The following is an 18,897-nucleotide window of genomic DNA, read 5'->3' on the forward strand; positions in this document are numbered from 1 at the left end:
TACGAAAAACTTAAATTGGAACACACAGAAAATGTTGTAGGGAAGGTTAACCAAAGACTGCGTTTTATTGGCAGGACACATATAAAATGTAACAGATCTACTAAGGAGACTGCCTACACTATGCTTGTTCGTCCTCTTTTAGAATACTGGTGCGCGGTGTGGGATCCTTACCAGATAGGACTGGTGGAATACATCAAGAAAGTTCAATGAAGGGCAGCACATTTTGTATCATCGCGAAACATGGGAGAGAATGTCACTGAAATGATACAGGATTTGGGCCGGACATCATTAAAAGAAAGGCGTTTTTCATTGTGACAGAATCTTCTCATGAAATTCCAATCGCCCATTTCTCCTCCAAATGTGAAAATATTTTATTGGCACCGACCTACATAGGGAGAAATGATCATAAAATAAGTGAAATCAGAGCTCGTAAGGAAAAACATAGGTGTTCATTTTTTTCGTGCGCTATACAAGATTGGAATAATAGATAATTGTGAAGGCGGTTTGATGAAACCTCTGCTGGACACTTAAATGTGAATTGCAGAGTATCCATGTAGATGTAGATCATGAGGTTTCCGTCTGGATCTTGGATGAATAAAAGTGTAAAATACATCACAAAACTTTCCATACTGTTGACCTTGGGATAGACAATTCTCGCGACATTGCACGAGCACTATCACTACCCAGGGCATGTGCAGCATGGTCAGTTACAGCAACAGCAACCTCATCAATAACTTCCACTGGCATATGATGCTTTCCTCTTTCAAGTGCCACACCAGGATCATGCATTTTTACAAATTTCATCACCACCACCACATTTAAACCATTTGATGACATTGCGCTTCTCCTCAAACCTTTCAGTTGGTGATACTCTCTCAGTGCGGCACTGTAATTGCTGCCGTAAGACAGTTTCACAAACTGTGCACACTCTCTCTTCTCGACAGCCATATTGTTCACTCACATTATGGCTTGTCAAATGACAGAGTGTACGTCATACAAACAAAACAGTATGCAGCATCGCATTTGCCCCAATTGGAACAAATTTTTGTCCAGCATAAATTGGTTCCACATTAACATATCTACCAAGTTTCGCTACCATACGATAATTACAGCCCATACTGGACCTCTGTGAGTAGCTACACTTTAACTATAACCAGGTGGTATATAATAGTTTTGTTACAATTTATACTATTTAAGTATTCGTACTTAATACTGTCCCATTTGTTTTCACTATTCTCAGTGAATCTGTGATAACTGAGTCATTGGTTTAAACTGTGGTACAGTTACTGGAACAACATATATGAGCCTCCCAAAGCACGACTTCAATCTTTGCGACTAATGTTTTGAGGCATATGGAAAAATCATGTGTTTTATAACATACCCGCAAACTGGGAACTCTTAATCAGCCAGATATGCAAGTCAGATTCTATTGCATAATAGAGTGAGTGACATCCGAATTCATTGCTCACTTGCACCAACTTATGCTGCATAGAATGGATATTTTGAATTGTTTACCAAGTGAATATGATTCGTAGATTGGATAGGGGTATAAAGTAAAGTCATTCAAGGCCATCCCAACTATCTCAGATTTTGATGAACTTTACTTATTCTTTCTGTGTATGGAGATAGTAACCATATCAGATTTTAGTATTTTGTCTCTCTCCATATCCATTTCATTCCATGGTACTTCAAAGTTTGGAGGGTTTTGTCATTTTTAACATTGTGATGGCACACAACTACATTTGCTAATATTCTGAAAATAACTTACAGTTTTTGTATTAATCATCTAAACAATCTGAAATTTGGAGGTTGTATACATTATAGCACAAGGATGATAAAATATCATAAAAGGGGAAAGGTAAATCATTTTTCCAAAATAATTTACAATGCATAGCTATCCCTTGGGAAAATAAAATCAATGGGGTTTTTGTTCCTTTCTCATTTTAAGTTTTTGTAACAAATAATAGCAGATGGATTAGAAAATTTAAAAAAGGGAAAGGGATAGGGTCATGTTAAATATATTGGGAACTAGTGATGCTCAGTAGGAGGAGGAACAGGGCTTCTAGTCGGGTGAATACAGGGTTACAAATACAAAATTAAATAGGTGTATGTAGGAGCGGCTTTAATAATAAATACACTATGTGATCAAAAGTATCCAGACACTTGGCTGAAAATGACAAGTTCATGGCGCCCTCCATCAGTAATGCTGGAATTCAATATGGTGTTGACCCACCATTAGCCTTGATGACAGTTTCCACTCTCGCAGGCATACGTTCAATAAGGTGCTGGAAGGTTTCTTGGGGAATGGCAGCCCGTTCTTCACGTAGTGCTGCACTGAGGAGAGGTATCAATGTCGGTCGGTGAGGCCTGCCACGAAGTCGGCGTTCCAAAACATCCCAAAGGTGTTCTATATGCTTCAGGTCAGGACTCAATGCAGGCCTGTCCATTACAGGGATGTTGTTGTCATGTAACCACTCTGCCACAGGCCGTGCATTATCAACAGGTGCTCAATCGTGCTGGAAGATGCAATCGCCATCCACGAATTGCTTTTCAATAGTGGGAAGCAAGAAGGCACTTAAAGCATCAATGTAGGCTTATGCTGTGATAGTGCCCCAAAAAAACAACACTCCTCCACGAAAAATACGAGCACACCATAACACCACCACCTCTCAATTTTACTTTTGGCACTACACACACTGGCAGATGACGGTCACCAGGCATTCGCCATACCCACACCCTGCCATCAGATCGCCACATTGTGTACCCTGATTCATCACTCCAAACAATGTTTTGCCACTGTTCAATCATCCAATGTTTATACTCCTAACACCAAGCGAGGTGTCGTGTGGCATTTACCGGCGTGATGTGTGGCTTTTGCGCAGTCGCTCGACACTGAAATCCAAGTTTTCTCACCTCCTGCCTAACTGTCATAGTACTTGCACTGGATCCTGATGCAGTTTGGAATTCCTGTGTGATGGTATGAATAGATGTCTGTCTATTACACATTACCACCCTCTTCAACTGTCGGCGGTCTCTGTCAGTCAACAGACGAGGTCGGCCTTGTGCTGTACGTGTCCCTTCACGTTTCCACTTTCTCTATCACATTGGAAACAGTGGATCTATGGATGTTTAAGAGTGTGGAAATCTCACATACAGACGTATGACAAGAGACACCCAATCACCTGACCACGTTCGAAGTTCATGAGTTCCAGGGAGCACCCCAATCTGCTCTCTCATGATGTCTACTGACTACTGAGGTCACTGATATGGAGTACCTGGCAGTAGGTGGCAGCACAATGCACCTAATACGAAAAACGTATGTTTTTGGGGGTGTCCAGATACTTTTGATCATAAGAAAATAGCAATGTGGGTAAGCTATTACAAACAGCATAGTGAACACATTATCATAGCCAAGATGGACATGAAGCCCACACCCACCACAGCAGTATAAGTTTACACGCAAACTAACTACACAGATGGAGAAGAGACTGAAGAAATTTATGATGACATGAAATTTAGTAGTGATGGGGAACTGGAATTCGATAGTAGGGAAAAGAAGAGAAGGAAAAATAGTAGGTGAATATGGATTGAGGGAAAGGAATGAAAGAAGAAACCGTCCAGTAGAATTTTGCACAGAACATAATTTAATCATTGCTAACACTTTGTTTAAGATACATGACAGAAGGTTACATACGTGGAAGATACCTGGAGATACTGGCAATTTGGGAACCAGATTTTAAATCTTAAGACATTTGCATGGGGAGATGTGGACTCTGACCATAATTTATTGGTTATGAACTGCAGATCAAAACTGAAGACATTGGAAAATGGTAGGAACTTCCGGAGATGTGACCTGGATAACTTTAAAGAACCAGCGGTTTTTGAGAGTTTCAGAGGGAGCATTAGGCAACAGCTGACTAGAACAGGGGAAAAAATACAGTAGAAGATGAATGGTTAGCTTTAAGAGATGAAATAGTGAAGGTAACAGAGGATCAAATAGATAAAAGGACAATTCCTAGTAGAAGTCCTGGGATTACACATGAGGTATTGAATTTAACTAATGAAGGAGAAAATTTAAAAATGCAACAAATGAAGTAGGTGAAAGAGAACACAAATGTTTTAAAAAAGGAGATTGACAGGGAGTGCAGGAATGGCTACAGTATAAATGTAACAATTTGCAAGCATATTTCACTAGAGGAAAGATAGATACTGTCTACAGGAAAATTAAAGATGCTTTTGGGGAAAGAGGAGCAGCTGTACGCATATCAAGAGCTCAGACGGAAAACCATTCCTAAGCAAGGAAAGGACAGTTGAAAGGTGGAAAGAGTATACAAAGGGTCTATACATGGGCTACAAACTAGAAGGCAATATTACAGGAAGATAAGTGGACGTAGATGAAGATGAGAGGGAGCCAAGATCCTGCAAGTAGAATTTTACAGAGCTCTGGAAAACCTAAGCCAAAACAAGACCGTCAGAGTAGACAACATTCTGTCAGAAATACTGATAGCCTTAGGAAAGCCAGCCATGGCAAAACTATTCCACCTGATGTACAAGATATATGAGATGAGCGAAATACCCCCAAACTTCAAGAAGAATGCAGTAATTCCAATTCCAAAGGAAGTAGATGCTGACAGGTGTGAACATTACCAAACTATCAATTTAGTAACTCATTGTTGCACAATACTAACAACACAAATGAATGAAAAACTGGCAGAAGCCATCCTCAGGGATGATTGGTTTAGATTCTGCAGAAATGTAGGTACATGGGAGGCAGTACTGACCATACGAGTCATTTTAGAAGACAGGCTAAGGAAAGGCTGACCTACATTTATCGAATTTGTAATCTTAAAGAAAGCTTTTCACAGTGTTGACTGGAGTACTATCTTTTAAATTCTGAAGGTGGCAGAGGTAAAATACAGGTTTGAAAGGCTATTTAAAACTTGTACAGAAACAAGACAGCAGTTATATGAGTCTTGGGGGAGGGGGTACTGTGTAGTAACATCATGTTCTGTTGTGTTTAGTTAAGCCATTATCTCAGTTACTCAATCTGTACATTGAGCAAGCAGTAATGGAAACCAAAGAAAAATTTGGAGTAGGAATTAAAGTTCAAGGAGAAAAAATAAAAACACTGTAACTCTGTCAAAGATACAAAAGGAATTGGTAGAGCAGTTGAATGGAAAGAACAGTTTCTCAAAAGTCAGCTGATGCTAAGGGAATTAGCTTAGAAAATGAGACACTGAAAGTAGTATATGAGTTTTCCTATTTCGGCAGTAAAATAACTAATGATGGCTGAAATATAGAGGATACAAAATGTAGACTAGCAATGGAAAGAAAAGCATTTCTAAAGGAGAGAAATTTGTTAACATCAAATATAGATTTAAACATTAGGAAGTGTTTTCTGAAGGCATTTATTTGGATGTGGTTCATGGTGTGGGTTCCTGTTGTCATGTCCTATTTCATGAACCACGGGCAACGTATGAGTGGCCAAATAAGTGGTCCCGACAGTCGGGATACCAGTTACTTTGGAATAAGGCTGGGCATCTCGGACATATTCTGAGTCGTGGTCACCTTTGTGCTCATACGGCAAAGACTACCAAATCCACCGGTTAGTCCCTCAACCGTTAGGGGTAAAACTCAATGGGACTCGGGGCAAGTAAGGCTAGCAACCTGCTTCCCTGGTACTTTAAATATGATGCTGGCAACAATCAGAGCAAAATGCCTCGGACCTTTGGAGGTGACGGAGTCCCACCTCTAACTGACAAACCAGGGACTCCTAAGATACGACTTTGCAAACAAATGGTAATGAGATGGGGAGCTATTAATATCAATGGGGGCTACTCTGGGAAGAAGGTAGAGCTGGCAGAGGCTGCAAGTAAGATGGGGCTGGACGTTTTAGCTGTTAGTGACATTCGGGTAAGGGGTGAGAAAGAAGAGGAAGTGGGAGAATACAAGGTCTTCCTGTCAGGAGTCAAAGCAGGAATAGCACAATGGGGTGTAGGGCTTTACATCAGGAAAGAAATGGAACCCAGCGTAGTTGCAATAAGGTATGTAAACAAACGACTGATGTGGATAGATTTGACAGTGTCTAGCAAGAAAATTAGGATTGTGTCAGTATATTCACATTGTGAAGGGACAGATCAAGATAAGATGGATAGTTTTTATGATGCACTCAGTGATGTAGTTGTTAGAGTAAAGGACAAGGACAGTGTTCTGCTCATGGGTGATTTTAATCCCAGGGTTGGAAATCGAACAGAAGGGTATGAAAAGGTTATGGGTAAATTTGGAGAGGATATGGAGGCCAACAGGAACGGGAAACACCTCTTGGATTTCTGTGCCAGTATGGGCTTAGTCCTCCCCCCATGAACCATGGACCTTGCCGTTGGTGGGGAGGCATGCATGCCTCAGCGATACAGATAGCCGTACCGTAGGTGCAACCACAACGGAGGGGTATCTGTTGAGAGGCCAGACAAACGTGTGGTTCCTGAAGAGGGGCAGCAGCCTTTTCAGTAGTTGCAAGGGCAACAATCTGGATGATTGACTGATCTGGCCTTGTAACAATAACCAAAACGGCGTTGCTGTTCTGGTACTGCGAGCGGCTGAAAGCAAGGGGAAACTACAGCCGTAATTTTTCCCGAGGGCATGCAGCTCTACTGTATGATTAAATGATGATGGCGTCCTCTTGGGTAAAATATTCCGGAGGTAAAATAGTCCCCCATTCGGATCTCCGGGCGGGGACTACTCAAGAGGATGTCGTTATCAGGAGAAAGAAGACTGGCGTTCTACGGATCGGAGCGTGGAATGTCAGATCACTTAATCGGGCAGGTAGGTTAGAAAATGTAAAAAGGGAAATGGATAGGTTAAAGTTAGGTACAGTGGGAATTAGTGAAGTTCGGTGGCAGGAGGAACAAGACTTCTGGTCAGGTGACTACAGGGTTATAAACACAAAATCAAATAGGGGTAATGCAGGAGTAGGTTTAATAATGAATAGGAAAATAGGAATGCGGGTAAGCTACTATAAACAGCATAGTGAACGCATTATTGTGGCCAAGATAGATACGAAGCCCACACCTACTACAGTAGTACAAGTTTATATGCCAACTAGCTCTGCAGATGACGAAGAAATTGAAGAAATGTATGATGAGATAAAAGAAGTTATTCAGATAGTGAAGGGTGACGAAAATTTAATAGTCATGGGTGACTGGAATTCGAGAGTAGGAAAAGGGAGAGAAGTAAACGTAGTGGGTGAATATGGATTGGGGGAGAGAAATGAAAGAGGAAGCCGTCTGGGAGAATTTTGCACAGAGCATAACTTAATCATAGCTAACACTTGGTTTAAGAATCATGAAAGAAGGTTGTATACATGGAAGAACCCTGGAGATACTAAAAGGTATCAGATAGATTATATAATGGTAAGACAGAGATTTAGGAACCAGGTTTTAAATTGTAAGACATTTTCAGGGGCAGATGTGGACTCCGACCACAATCTATTGGTTATGACCTGTAGATTAAAACTGAAGAAACTGGAAAAAGGTGGGAATTTAAGGAGATGGGACCTGGATAAACTGAAAGAACCAGAGGTTGTACAGAGTTTCAGGGAGAGCATAAGGGAACAATTTACAGGAATGGGGGAGAGAAATACAGTAGAAGAAGAATGGGTAGCTTTGAGGGATGAAGTAGTGAAGGCAGCAGAGGATCAAGTAGGTAAAAAGACGAGGGCCAGTAGAAATCCTTGGGTAACAGAAGAAATATTGAATTTAATTGATGAAAGGAGAAAATATAAAAATGCAGTAAGTGAAACAGGCAAAAAGGAATACAAACGTCTCAAAAATGAGATCGACAGGAAGTGCAAAATGGCTAAGCAGGGATGGCTAGAGGACAAATTTAATGATGTAGAGGCTTATCTCACTAGGGGGTAAGATAGATACTGCCTACAGGCAAATTAAAGAGACCTTTGGAGATAAGAGAAAGACTTGTATGAATATCAAGAGCTCAGATGGAAACCCAGTTCCAAGCAAAGAAGGGAAAGCAGAAAGGTGGAAGGAGTATATAGAGGGTCTATACAAGGGCGATGTACTTGAGGACAATATTATGGAAATGGAAGAGGATGTAGATGAAGATGAAATGGGAGATATGATACTGCGTGAAGAGTTTGACAGAGCACTGAAAGACCTGAGTCGAAACAAGGCTCCCGGAGTAGACAACATTCCATTGGAACTACTGACGGCCTTGGGAGAGCCAGTCCTGACAAAACTCTACCATCTGGTGAGCAAGATGTATGAAACAGGCGAAATACCCTCAGACTTCAAGAAGAATATAACAATTCCAATCCCAAAGAAAGCAGGTGTTGACAGATGTGAAAATTACCGAACTATCAGTTTAATAAGTCACAGCTGCAAAATACTAACACGAATTCTTTACAGATGAATGGAAAAACTAGTAGAAGCTAACCTCGGGGAAGATACGTTTGGATTCCATATAAACACTGGAACACGTGAGGCCTTACGACTTATCTTAGAAGAAAGATTAAGGAAAGGCAAACCTACGTTTCTAGCATTTGTAGACTTAGAGAAAGCTTTTGACAATGTTGACTGGAATACTCTCTTTCAAATTCTGAAGGTGGCAGGGGTAAAATACAGGGAGCGAAAGGCTATTTACAATTTGTACAGAAAGCAGATGGCAGTTATAAGAGTCGATGGACATGAAAGGGAAGCAGTTGTTGGGAAGGGAGTAAGACAGTGTTGTAGCCTCTTCCCGATGTTATTCAATCTGTATATTGAGCAAGCAGTAAAGGAAACAAAAGAAAAATTCGGAGTAGGTATTAAAATCCATGGAGAAGAAATAAAAACTTTGAGGTTCGCCGATGACATTGTAATTCTGTCAGAGACAGCAAAGGACTTGGAAGAGCAGTTGAACGGAATGGATAGCGTCTTGAAAGGAGGATATAAGATGAACATCAACAAAAGCGAAAAGAGGATAATGGAATGTAGTCGAATTAAGTCGGGTGATGCTGAGGGAATTAGATTAGGAAATGAGACACTTAAAGTAGTAAAGGAGTTTTGCTATTTGGGGAGCAAAATAACTGATGATGGTCGAAGTAGAGAGGATATAAAATGTAGACTGGCAATGGCAAGGAAAGCGTTTCTGAAGAAGAGAAATTTGTTAACATAGAATGTAGATTTAAGTGTCAGGAAGTCATTTCTGAAAGTATTTGTATGGAGTGTAGCCATGTATGGAATTGAAACATGGACGATAAATAGTTTGGACAAGAAGAGAATAGAAGCTTTCGAAATGTGGTGCTACAGAAGAATGCTGAAGATTAGATGGGTAGATCACATAACTAATGAGGAAGTATTGAATAGGATTGGGGAGAAGAGAAGTTTGTGGCACAACTTGACCAGAAGAAGGGATCGTTTGGTAGGACATGTTCTGAGGCATCAAGGGATGACCAATTTAGTATTGGAGGGCAGCGTGGAGGGTAAAAATCATAGAGGGAGACCAAGAGATGAATACACTAAGCAGATTCAGAAGGATGTAGGTTGTAGTAGGTACTGGGAGATGAAGAAGCTTGCACAGGATAGAGTAGCATGGAGAGCTGCATCAAACCAGTCTCAGGACTGAAGACCACAACAACAACAACAACAACAACAACATGGGCTTAGTAATCACAAACTCCTTTTTTAAACATAAGAACATTCACTGGTATACTTGGGAAGGCAGGGGAACCAGATCTGTCATTGACTATATAATAACAGATCAGGAATTCAGGAAGACTGTGAGGGACACACATGTATTCAGGGGATTCTTTGATGACACTGATCATTATTTAATCTGCAGTGAAATTGGTACTGTGAGGCCGAAAGTGCAGGTGGTCAGGTCCGTATGTAGGAGGATAAGAGTGGAGAAACTTCAGGATAAGGAAATCAGGCACAAGTACATAAGAGTGATCTCAGAAAGGTACCAGTTAGTTGAATGTAGTCAATTACAGTCATTGGAAAAGGAATGGACAAGGTACAGGGACACAGTACTAGAAGTGGCTAAAGAATGTCTTGGAACAGTAGTGCGTAAAGGTAGGATGAAGCAAACAGCTTGGTGGAATGACACAGTCAAGGCAGCCTGTAAAAGGAAAAAGAAGGCATATCAAAAATGGCTACATACTAGAACTCAGGTAGACAGAGAAAGTTATGTTGAAGAAAGAAACAAAGCCAAACAAATAATTGCAGCATCCAAGAAAAAATCTTGGGAAGACTTTGGAAACAGGTTGGAGACTATGGGTCAAGCTGCTGGAAAACCATTCTGGAGTGTAATTAGCATCCTTCGAAAGGGAGGTAAGAAGGAAGTGACAAGTATTTTGGACAGGTCAGGAAAACTGCTGGAGAATCCTGTGGATTCCTTGGGCAGATGGAGGGAATATTTTGAAGAATTGCTCAATGTAGGTGAAAATACGATCAGTAATGTTTCAGAATTCGATGTACAATGGGATAGGAATGATGATGGAAATAGGATCACATTTCAGGAAGTGGAGAAAATGGTCAATATATTGCAGTGCAATAAAGCGGCTGGGGTGGATGAAATTAAGTTGGAACTCATCAAATACAGTGGAATGTCAGGTCTCAAATGGCTACACAGGATAAATGAAATGGCGTGGGATTCGGGACAGGTTCCATCAGACTGGACGAAAGCAGTAATCAAACCAATCTTTAAACATGAAAACAGAAAAGATTGTAACAACTACAGAGGTATCCCTTTAATCAGCTTTGTGGGTAAAATCTTCTCAGGTATTGTTGAAAGGAAAGTGCGAGTATTAGTTGAGGACAAATTGGATGAAAATCAGTGTGGGTTTAGGCCTGTTAAGAGGTTGTCAGGACCAGATCTTTAGCTTGCAGCAAATAATGGAGAAGTGTTATGAGTGGAACAGGGAATTGTATCTATGCTTTATAGATCTAGAAAAGGCATATGACCGGGTTCCTAGGAGGAAGTTATTGTCTGTTCTACGAGATTATGGAATAGGAGGCAAACTTTTGCAAGCAATTAAAGGTCTTTACATGGATAGTCAGGCAGCAGTTAGAGTTGACGGTAAATTGAGTTCATGGTTCAGAGTAGTTTCAGGGGTAAGACAAGGCTGCAACCTGTTGAAAACAATAGACTGGCGGGGTGAGATTAAGACATGTGAACACTAAATAAGCAGTCTTGCATATGCGGATGACTTAGTTGTGATGGCGATTCGATTGAAAGTTTGCAAAGTAATATTTCAGAGCTAGATCAGAAATGTAAGGACTATGGTATGAAGATTAGCATCTCCAAAACGAAAGTAATGTCAGTGGGAAAGAAATATAAACGGATTGAGTGCCAAATAGGAGGAACAAAGTTAGAACAGGTGGACGGTTTCAAGTACTTAGGATGCATATTCTCACAGGATGGCAACATAGTGAAAGAACTGGAAGCGAGGTGTAGCAAAGCTAATGCAGTGAGCGCTCAGCTACGATCTACTCTCTTCTGCAAGAAGGAAGTCAGTACCACGACTAAGTTATCTGTGCACCGTTCAACCTTTCGACCAACTTTGTTGTATGGGAGCGAAAGCTGGGTGGATTCAGGTTACCTTATCAACAAGGTTGAGGTTACGAATATGAAAGTAGCTAGGATGATTGCAGGTACTAGTAGAGGGGAACAATGGCAGGAGGGCGTCCAGAATGAGGAAATCAAAGAAAAACTGGGAATGAACTCTACAGATGTAGCAGTCAGGGCGAACAGGCTTAGATGGTGGGGTCATGTTACACACATGGGAGAAGCAAGGTTACCCAAGAGACTCATGGGTTCAGCAGTAGAAGGTAGGAGGAGTCGGGGCAGACCAAGGAGAAGGTACCTGGATTCGGTTAAGAATGATTTTGAAGTAATAGGCTTAACATCAGAAGAGGCACCAATACTCGCACTGAATAGGGGATCATGGAGGAATTTTATAAGAGGGACTATGCTCCAGACTGAACGCTGAAAGGCATAATCAGTCTTGATGATGATTTATTTGGATTGTAGCCATGTATGGAAGAGAAACATGAACAATAAACAGTTTAGACAAAAAGAGAATACAAGGTTTCGAAATATGGTGCTACAGAAGAATGTTGAAGATTAGCTGGGTAACTAATGAGGAGGTACTGACTGGAATTGGGGAGACAAGTCATTTGCAGCACAACGTGAACAAAAGAAAGGATCATTTGGTATGACACATTCTGAGACATTAAGGAATCATTAATTTAGTATTGGAGGGAAGTGTGGGAACTAAAAAAATCATAGATGGAGATCAAGAGATGAATACAGAACCCAGGTCAGAAGAATGAAGGTAGCATTAGTTATCTGGCAATGGAGAGGCTTGCATGGGACAGGATAGCAAAGAGACCTGCATCACTGGTCTTTGTACAGGGGGTAAAAGAAGAAGAAGAAGAAGAAGAAGAAGGAGGAGGAGGAGGAGGAGGAGTAATTTTTAATTCTTTCCTTATAAAAATCTGAAATTCCAAGTACCCTGAATCATATGCTTTTGAATTTTAAGTCATTTAACTGATAAACTAAATAGGCTCAACTGACATTATTTACGGAAATCTCAAGTTAACTTAATTTTTTTAAGCTGCACCACATACAGTAAATGTAATTAATAACAGTGACTCTTTTCTGGAAACAGCACATACACTCCTCTGAAAATCAAAGGATCCCATCCTCTCATTTTGGAATGACTGGAATATTCTGAATGATGTCTAAATTGCATAGTACCATCATATTCTGCTGCATTTAGTTTCATCATTATCCGAAAGCACCACAGCTTGGAGAATTTACAAGCTATATATCTTGATGAGATATGGATTTGCTCGTTGACAACATAAAGAACAATTAATGCCAAGATACAAAGAAGAAAAAAACTCTCGTTGCTAATTATCCCCATGCCATTGAGCTAGTCCCGACAAAACATTCAAAATACTATTGAACTTTCTGAATGTTCAGCAGGAAGTACAAAATCGTTTTAAAGAAAAAGGTTTCTTAACAGAACCAAGTCTGAAAAGAGGAAACAAACTGAAACGTAGAGTAATTCAATTAGTAATAAGTTTTTTGTCGAAGTGATTTGCGCTGTAAACATTTACTATGTATAAAAGATGTTGGAGGCAGGGAAAAAGCAATGTGAATGAATATGATTGATTTCAGCTGCCAATATACACCGAAAGTGTTCAAATTTTAAATGCAAATACATCCAGAAATGGAAGTAGGGTTCATTTATCCTCCAATGCTGTGTTTCAGACCAATTATTACTATACAATTTATGTATCCTTCATAACCTTTGCTTGCATTCCACTGATCAAAATAAGAGGATATTTACCCAGTTCCCATCCCTCTTGAACTCCTCTTGTTTAACATTGTAAAATATGAAGTGCAAGAAATTACAAATTTTCAGAGCAGCTGAAACATACCAATATCGGTATGACATTTCTTGACCTCAGGCATCAGGCTGACATATTTACAGGCTCGTATGAATTTTGTAACATTCTTATTGAATTTATCTGATCATTTTAAAGCTAAATTTATTATACTATCATTAATTTCATTACATCTATGCTCAGATTCAAATGTTACTAATTGCATAACATAAAACAAACAATTCTCATTTTGTAATTCCAGAATACCTTTCACAAGAAGTGAAAGTAGCTTTCTGTTTGCATTTATCGAAAGAACACATACATCAGGAACTTTTCCTAACTAATAATCTTAATGATATAAGCAACTTTATAAAAAGCATTGTTATTGAACTGATTATATGAATTTCAATACTAAAAGCTAAAAGTCATATAAAACTTTATGTTGCAATGTGAGAAGAATGAATTAATATGTGATTTCATGATATCAGTCTGTATGTTTCGGATTGTAATCCATAAATTTTCTGTCTGCACTCTACATCTACACCTGTACTCCGCAAATCTCCATTAGGGGCATGGCAAAGGGTATGTCCCATTGTACCAGTTATTAGGGTTTCTTCCCATTCAATTCACATAAAGAGTGAGGGAAGAATGACTGCTTGAATGCCTCTGTGCATGCAATAATTATTCTGATCTTACCCTCATTATCCCCATGTGAGAGATACACAGGGGTTGTAGTATATTCCTAGAGTCATCATTTAAAGCCAGTTCTTGAAACTTCATTGAGAGACTTTCTCAGGATAGTTTACGTCTATCTTCAAGAGTCTTCCAGTTCAGTTCCTTCAGTATCTCTGTATTACTCTACCATTGGTCAAACCTGTGACCATTCGTGCTGCCCTTCTCTGTATATGTAATATCCCCTGTTGGTCCTATTCAGTACAGATTCCACACATTTGAGCGATATTTTAGAACCAGTAGCACAAGTGATTTGTAAGCAATCCCTGTTTCAGACTAATTCCACTTCCCCAGTATTTTACAAATAAACTGAAGTCTACCACCTGCTTCACCCACAACTGAACCTATGTGATTGTTTCATTTTATATCACTATAAAGTTTTACACTCACGTATTTGTACGAGTTGGCCAATTCTAAACGTGACCCATTGACATTATAGTCATCGGATACTACACTTTTGGTATCGTGAAGTGCACAATTTTACATTTCTAAACATTTAAACAAGTTGCCAGTCTTCACACCTCTTTGAAATCTTATCAAGATCTTACTGAATATTTACGCAGCTTCTTTCAGACAGTACTTCATCATAGATAACTACAGCATCTGCAAAAAGCCTGAGGTTACTATTAATATTGTCTGCAAGGTTACTGATATGCAACATAACACCAAGGGTCCCAACACACTTCCCTGGGGCACACCTAAAAGTTATTTCTACATCTGACAAGGCCTCTCCATCCACGATAACATGCTGTGTCCTCTCTACCAAGAAGTCCTCAATCCAGTCACAAATTTCACTTGATAGTTCATATGATGATACTTCTGACGATAAGCTGTAACTGTATTACGGAATAAATAAGTAATTCTGAAAGAAAACCATGGGTCAACTCTAATTTCTTGAAATTTCTCTTGCCACTACCAAATCATTAGCTACACTGTCAAGAACTCGGCAAGCTGCAACAAATTCTGGTGAAGCAGATACTTGCAAAATATTTTACATCTACTGCAGCAACATAGATCGCCAAGAAACAAAGATGAGAATTTGCTATTAACTGCTGTGCCCTGTTGTATTTCTCAGTGTATGTGTCCTATACAGAAAATTATGTCAATGTCACAAATTTCACCTACTGTTAAAAAATTGAATTAATTTGAGCTTCTCTTAAATCATGTCAGTTTCTTTTATAAGTTTAATAACTTAAAATTTCAGGGTGAAGCAAAATTCATGCACTTGGGCTTCGCAGCGCGATGCCTCACACGCCAGCGATAAAAAAATCACTCGTAAAATTTTGTCTGGCGAGTACATCCGGCAGAAAAAAGATGTTAGAGAGTGGCAATCTGGCAACACTGTAACCACATGTATGGTAACTACCTCTGACAGCACATTTTAGTTGTGCATTACAGTTGGTGCACTGGATAGAATTTTGGATTAGCATGCAGGATGACGATGGTTCAATCCTGAGTCGAGGCATACGTTTTTTATTTGGTAAATGTAGTCCAGGTGGTATGGTATCTGGCATCTTAATCATCAACAGCGATTGCAGTGGGTCCTCTACAAAACATTTGTACTTACATAATGCAATCGTAGAAATGGAAGATTAGCCAGCTTTGAAAGAAGCTCTTTCCATGTTGTGGGCGTGAATTTATTCACACCACTTCATCTACTAGATGCGAAACCTGTTTTCCTTATACCCTCCTCCAGTGGTTCGATAGATTAGCAGCAACTATTATTCTTACCTTGTTCAGGTACATCACATTTCGTTGGGCCTTACATTACCAGCGGGACTAGCAACATGCTTTGCAAATAATGTCCACACTGTGTTACTATTTGTATATGTTATCACCATGATCCCACTAATTATGCCTTTCAACAATGAATCTGGTAACCGCATGCTGTTTAGTCCATTTCTCATATTATTACTCTATCAATGGGATTGTGGAAACATCATGCCTGTTACCATTAGGGAAACCATGTCTGTTACCATTAGGGAAACAGTGTAATTCGAAACTTAAAATTTCACAATTAGCGGTGTCAGGATGAACCATACACAACAATACCTGTCAGAGGGGTAATGCTGTTAGATGGAACAACGCACAGGACTGACGGTGTGTTTATACTGTATGTGCTGTCCACCAGACAAGGACTAGTTGCGAGCGAAGTAATGTGCCCATGACAGATTGCAGTGTGCATGTGTACACATATCGAATTTTCTCATCGTAAACTTCGAAACCAGTGTGGCAGACGTATGGCATACACAAACAATGAATATGTGGATATGCTTCTGGTCGTTCGTGCATCTGATAACCGGACTGGTGTTGCCACTCATGAATATGCTGCTAGATATCCCTGTCGACGCCATCCAGATAAAAGTATGTTTTGTCTTCTGGAGCTGTGCCTTCGGGTGTCACGTTCTCTCCTTACACCATTGTGTGAAAGAGGTCATCCACTGACTCGCCATACTCCAGCTACTGAGGAAGCTTTTCTGGAGGTTATACACCAAGAACCTCAGCAAAGTACATGTAGCATAGCAAGGCAGCTGCATGTCTTGCAATGCCCGGTCATTAACGTGCTGCACGAGCATGGGCTGCACCCCTATCATTTTGCTTTCATGCAAAACCTGCATCCAGCAGATCGTCATCAGCGGATGCAATTCTGTGAATGGTTCCAACAACAACAGGAAGCCAACGATGACTTTGTGAACACCATAATATGGTTGGATGAACCAGCATTAGCTCACGAGAGTGTCTTCAATATGCACAATGCCCACCATTGTGTGAGGTTGACCTGCATGACACCCGCGACCGTGGATATCAAGTTCGATTTGGTATCAACATCTGGGCCAGAATATTGGGGCGATAGGTGTTTGGGCCCCTACATGTTGCCTGACTGGTTGACTGCACGAAGGTATCATGTATTCGTCTCAAATTATCTATCTAATGCACTGGAAGATGTTACACTACATGTTCGGCAGAGGATATGGTTCCAACACGATGGTGCACCTCCACACTCTGGAATTAATATGCGACAGTATTTGGACAGACCATTTCCAGGGAAATGGCTCAGGCGTGGAGGTCCTGTTGTATGACCACCACGTTCACACAAGTCTTACGACAGGTTATTTGTTTCAATTGTCTATTTCTTACTTGTCCAACCATGTATTTGTTATGTTCAGTGGTACAAAATATCACAAATTTAGGATACATGTGAGCTAAGAAACAGTGTATATTACAACAGGAAATGTCGGAATGAAATTAGAAAAAAATTAAATTAAATTAAAAAAAAGCGCCTTAACGTAGGTTCGAAACCTTGACCTCCTGCATGCTAACACAAAACTCTGTTCACTGCACCAACTGTACAGCACAACTAATATATGCCGACAGACAGAGTTACTATACATGTGGTTACAGTGTTGCCAGATTGCCACTCTTTAATGTCCTTTTTCTGCTCGATGTACTCGCTGGACGAAATCTTGTGAGACATTTTTTTTATCGTCAGCCTGTGAGGAGTTGCGTTGTGAAGCCCGAGTGTGCAAATTTTGCTTCACCCTGGATATATTCCCTGTCTCAATGGTTTTATTTATAGGTTTGAGATATTTTTTCCCACAACCCTTAGACTACAGTGTGCAATCTCCAAGTTTCACATTGTTTGGGTGATTAATAAACGAAAAAGTTATTTTCAAAACGTAAGCAGGTGTCATTTTTTTGCTGTCGCAATGCTCAAAATGACAAGCCTACCGATCACTCAAGTAGCATAAAAATGGAAAAGGAGAGAGAAAATACTAAATTTGCTATCGTTTACTTAGCTCCGAGGGAGCCCCATTTCATTCAATTCTGAGATGTTGAGTGATAAAATCTTTCTTTTATGGTTGAACTGCCAAGGAATGACCCACAAGAGGCCTGCACAACTCATTTACAACTTCTCACTTTGATTCTATATGGTGACAACAGTGCCCTGCACCATCTTTCAGTGACTTATGGAAAACTTCAGTATTTGATTTTTTTATAGTGATGTCAATAGCCCATTTCATTTGTTGCCCTCATGTCGCTTCGGTACTCTGCAGTAAACCAACGGCGGAAAACATGTGCGATAGGTGACTCCAGTTATTTCCCCCCTCCTTTTTCTGGTAGAAGATCAAAGGTTCATAGAGCTACAATTAGGCAATGTGTGAATCATCTGTATATATAGCACATAGTTTCACTTTTCAGACCCTTCTATTAAAAAAAAAAAGTATTTACAGATTATGTGATGCCTTACTTCTGTAGTTAAAACACTTGTGGCGGTGATAATATGTGTTACCATTCTGGCAATAAGTCATTCAGTTCTATAAAAGTCCTATAGCTGCCACCCACCCCTGTACCTCCTTACATTTATTTAATATGTCGTATAGCCTAACTGATCTGAAGCAGGCCTTGTAATTTTCTTATTCAGCAACTATGTACAAATATTGCTGACTTACCTTGCATCTGAACGAGGAATTCTGTTTTTATGCGCCTTGCTGATTCTGATTCATTGTCAGAACGTGATGAGCACAATGAATCCACTTCATCAATAAATATTATACTTGGTTTGCGTTGTCTAGCTAGCTCAAACAGATTCTTCACCAATCTTTCAGATTCTCCCAGCCACTTAGACACCAGGTCGGAAGAAGAAACGGAGAAAAATGTTGAATTGTCAGCTTCAGTTGCTACAGCTTTAGCTAAATATGATTTACCAGTACCTGGTGGCTGGAAGAAATACATACATTCAAAATGAATAACAGAATATAATAATGACTGAACT

General features: G+C 40.0%; 1 protein-coding gene across 3 annotated transcripts in view; it reads right to left on the reverse strand.

Moving 5' to 3' along the window:
- LOC126483569 (vacuolar protein sorting-associated protein 4) overlaps positions 1 to 18,897 on the reverse strand; it is a 167,231-nt gene that overhangs the window by 52,467 nt on the left and 95,867 nt on the right. For all 3 annotated transcript variants that reach the window (XM_050106631.1, XM_050106630.1, XM_050106632.1), the window contains exon 6: positions 18,575 to 18,842. In XM_050106631.1, the coding sequence (XP_049962588.1) occupies positions 18,575 to 18,842 (268 nt within the window). The remainder of the gene's footprint in view (positions 1 to 18,574; positions 18,843 to 18,897) is intronic.

The sequence above is a fragment of the Schistocerca serialis genome, chromosome 1, assembly GCF_023864345.2.
Source record: "Schistocerca serialis cubense isolate TAMUIC-IGC-003099 chromosome 1, iqSchSeri2.2, whole genome shotgun sequence".
Lineage (NCBI taxonomy): Eukaryota > Metazoa > Arthropoda > Insecta > Orthoptera > Acrididae > Schistocerca > Schistocerca serialis.